The sequence below is a fragment of the Juglans microcarpa x Juglans regia genome, chromosome 3S, assembly GCF_004785595.1.
Source record: "Juglans microcarpa x Juglans regia isolate MS1-56 chromosome 3S, Jm3101_v1.0, whole genome shotgun sequence".
Lineage (NCBI taxonomy): Eukaryota > Viridiplantae > Streptophyta > Magnoliopsida > Fagales > Juglandaceae > Juglans > Juglans microcarpa x Juglans regia.
The window spans coordinates 7,056,689-7,060,975 of NC_054599.1; the positions used below are offsets into that span (position 1 = coordinate 7,056,689).

The following is a 4,287-nucleotide window of genomic DNA, read 5'->3' on the forward strand; positions in this document are numbered from 1 at the left end:
GCATTCCTCTTGATCTTGGTTCTGCTTCTACTCCAAAGAGAATGCTTCTCCGTTGCGGATGATACCCTTTCGATGGGTGAGTCACTCTCAGCGTATAATTACGACAGCCTATTATCTCATAATAACAAATTTGAACTCGGATATTTCAAAGGAGGCACTTCTTCAAAAATCTACCTGGGATTTGGTACAAAATGTTAGAAGACCAGAAGATTGTTTGGGTAGCAAATAGAGAAAACCATATGTCTAACCCATATACTGCGAGACTCGAAATCTCGAATGACGGCAATCTAGTCCTTCTGCAAGCTTCCTCCGAGATACCACTGTGGTCCACAAATTTGAGGCATCTCCCGTCAAATTCAACTGAAGCAGCACTTCTTGGTGATGGGAATTTTGTTTTAAGAGATAGGTCGAACCTTTCTACTATATTTTGGGAGAGTTTCGATCATCCAACTGATACATGGCTGCCAGGTGCAAAGCTTGGAATCGATAAGGTAGGAAAAGTACCGAAGCAGCTTATTTCATGGAGAAATTCAGAAGATCCATCACCGGGTGTGTTCTCGTTCGGTCTAGACCCAAATGGAGTCATTCAATTTATTTTAGAGTCGAACAACTCCAATGTTTATTGGACTAGTGGAGTCTGGAACAATTCATCTTCGTTCTCCAGCATTAACATGAGTTTGGTGTCAAATGAAAATGAAACCTACTTTACTTATTCTGATCATTCGTACTCTTTTCTTGCTACACATCTTTCGATTACTTCTACCGGACAGATCATGGAAATTGGGTCTAATTCGCTGAGCCTCCCATGGACTGTACTATGGGCTCGACCGAGATCACTATCAAATGTCTATGCATTGTGTGGTGTATTCGGTATTTATAACAATAATTCATCTACCCCTTGTGGTTGTCCAAAAGGGTTTGAACCATTTTCAGATACCGAGACCAGACTAAACGATTGGTCAAATGGTTGTCTGAGGAAACACCCTTTGCAATGTGAAAACCGTAATGGCCAAAAAGATTGGTTCCTGAAAATATCAAACGCGATATTGCCTGTTAACTCGAAAACATATTCGCCACAGAGTGCTAGGAGATCATGTGAATTAACTTGCATGAATAATTGTTCTTGCACGGCTTATGCTCTTAACAGCAGCGGGTGTATGATATGGGAAGGAGCTCTTTCGAACTTACAGCGATCCTCATATAATGGTGAGGCAGGACAGGATATATATCTCAGACTCTCTGCCGAAGAGCCTCAAAATACCAAAGGTAGGATCAATATGATGATGTCCACATAAGTTTATATTATCTTCTTACTTAATGGATACGTAATTCGGTTCTAGTTCTAGAGCTAATTTATAGTCATTCTAATCATCATAACCAGGCAAGAAATGGGAAGTATGGGTGATTGTGGCCTTGCCGATCCTTGTAATGGTGCTAATCTTATGCCTCTCAGTTGGTTTCTCAAGCAAGGGAAAGCTCAAATGCAAAGGTAAGTAATTTATCTGACCAAGTTTTCGGGAGAACTCCAACAAGCCTCACCATTATATTCCAAACTCCTTTAATTGATTTTGTTAGAGAAAGTACAGGATTTTCTATTAAAATGACAAAAGTTGCTTTATTCTATATCAAACAGGAGAAGTGGTTTCAAGCTATGATCTACTGTTATTTGATTTTAGTACTGAACTTCTTGCAATCAATGATAAAACAAACACAAAAGATAATGCGACGAAAAGTGGTAAGAAAGATGTTGGGTTACCGCAATTTAGTTATGAGAGTGTATCAGCTGCAACCAATAATTTCTCAAATGTGAATAAGCTTGGAGAAGGAGGGTTTGGACCTGTTTACAAGGTATGTATATCTGTTTCATTCTCCTAAATGAATGCGCTTCTAAAAATATTGAGACAATCAACTATTATAAACTTTGCAGAAAGTTAAAGGCCTTGTGGTTCCCTTTCACAGGGGAAGTCACTTAATGGGCAAGAAATTGCAGTTAAAATTCTTTCAAAAAGATCTACACAAGGGCTTGACGAATTCATGAATGAGACAACACTAATCGCAAAGCTCCAGCACAGAAACCTTGTCAGACTCTTGGGTTCCTGTATGGAAGGAGAGGAAAAAATTCTAATATACGAGTACATGCCGAACAAAAGTTTGGATTTCTACCTTTTTGGTGTGTCATTTGTTTCGTCATCTTGATGCTCATGTATCTCATTACATATACACGTATATACACAAACATATGTGCCTACGTAATATCATGTTCTTGAGAGCTAATTTGCTTTGTTGCACCATATAAACAGATCCAACCAAGAAAACGATGCTAGATTGGAAGACACGCATACACATTATTAATGGGATTGCTCAAGGACTGCTTTATCTTCATCAGTATTCAAGGTTAAGAATCATACATAGAGATATGAAGCCCAATAACATTCTCTTGGATGGTGAAATGAACCCGAAAATATCAGATTTTGGCATGGCTCGACTAGTTGGGGATAACGATGCACAAGCAAATACAAACAGGATTGTTGGAACTTAGTGAGTATGCTATCTACTTGTTATATATATGATACGTGGAATTGCTTGCGGAATTCATTGACAAAGATACTTAAAAAGTTATGTACTAAATTTTGAAATGCAGTGGCTACATGTCGCCCGAATATGTTATGGAGGGTCTATACTCGATAAAGTCTGATGTGTTTAGCTTTGGAGTATTGCTACTAGAGATTGTGAGTGGCGAGAAGAATACAGGCTTCTATAACAGAGAGTCACTCAACCTTCTAAGCCATGTGTGTGGCTTTTGTAACCTCTCAAGTTCTTCTTGTCTTTTATTTCAGTATAGACTAAAGTGCACTAACATTTTAACAAAAATTACCTTGATTTGAAATGAAAATAGGCTTGGGAGTTGTGGAAAGATGAACGAAGTTTGGAGTTGATGGATTCAATGATAGGACGTCCTTCTTCCGAGTCTACCATAGTGAGATTAATTAACATCGGGCTACTTTGAGTTGAAGAATCCCCATCTGATCGACCTACCATGTTTGATGTGGTTTCAATGATGAGCAATGAACATGCACCTCTACCTATACCCAAGCAACCTGCCTTTACCACAAGTCAGAATTCAATGCACTCGAATCCAAAAATTAATTATGCAGAAAATTGCTCAATAAATAGTGTAACTATTTCAGTGCTGGAAGCTAGATCATGAGTCTACTCTTTTGCTTAACGGAGTTTTTTTGTCTGTTTTTTTCCAAGAGCTATTGTTTTTATTTAAAATTTATGAACTGATTAACGACCCTTATCCTAATAAATCCCAACGTGTGTTTTCTGTCATCGATGGCAAAATTTAAGTAAAAGGACTGGATGCTAAGCCAATGAGGATATTGCTTTAGAAAAAAGATGGAGGATTGAGAAGGCAAATGTAGCCATTGTTGAAATTTCGAGAATTCCAATGAATCAAGATGACATGTCAAATTATTGTAGAAAATTGATAGAGAGGGGCACCATTGAGGAAGACAGTTCCTTTTTTCAGTGTTCCAAATCATTCTTAAACTTGAAGGATTCAGCCTATTCCCTAAGGATCAGGAGATCTAGCTTGGAGCCATGCTGGGCATGCAGTTTGGAAATGGAGAGATGTTTGTGGGCGTCTTTTGAGTTGCCCGGCCATGAGTCAAATCTGCAATTTCAAAAGCAGCCTTTTTCGAATCGGAATCTAAGGTGGCGTTCAAACAAACTTTCTTCGTAAGATTTACTTTTCCTCGTGCGCTTAGTCAAGCTCCCGCCAGCATTCAAGGTGCAGAGAGCTTAATATCAAGCTAGCGGTGGCCTCATGATCAAGACCTTGAAGTCCCTCTACGGTTTTTTTCTTTTTTTTTTTTTTTTGCTGCATATGTGACTGAATTAGATGTAAATTGATCGATGAAGTCCAAGGCATAGGGATGAAAAAAAACCAATGAGCGGAAAACCGGACCGACAAACCAAACCGAACTAGTGAGTTCAGTCCAGTTTAAAACCGGTTCAGTCTGGCACCAATTTTATTTTTTTCAAAACCGGTTGAAACCAGTCTAGTTCTAGTTTTTATTTTTCTAATACCAGATCGAACCAGTTCATATATATATATATTATATTATATATTATATTTTTTATTTAATTTTGTATATATAATATATATGATTATATATAAAATAACTTTATATTATATGCTAAATTGCTAATTAATATATCATTAAATTCTAAAATCCTATTATTCATGTATAATAATAATCTAATAATATAAAATTAATCATT

The 4,287-nt window shown here is 37.3% G+C and overlaps 1 protein-coding gene across 1 annotated transcript; it reads left to right on the forward strand.

Moving 5' to 3' along the window:
* Positions 1 to 807: 807 nt before the first annotated feature.
* On the forward strand, positions 808 to 3,033 carry LOC121258206 (G-type lectin S-receptor-like serine/threonine-protein kinase B120). The gene is made up of 7 exons (XM_041159609.1): positions 808 to 1,266; positions 1,382 to 1,489; positions 1,634 to 1,848; positions 1,960 to 2,170; positions 2,301 to 2,538; positions 2,642 to 2,789; positions 2,897 to 3,033. The coding sequence occupies exons 1-7, from the start codon at positions 1,110 to 1,112 to the stop codon at positions 3,005 to 3,007; spliced, it is 1,188 nt and encodes a 395-aa protein (XP_041015543.1). The 5' UTR covers positions 808 to 1,109; the 3' UTR covers positions 3,008 to 3,033.
* The last annotated feature ends 1,254 nt before the right edge of the window (positions 3,034 to 4,287 follow it).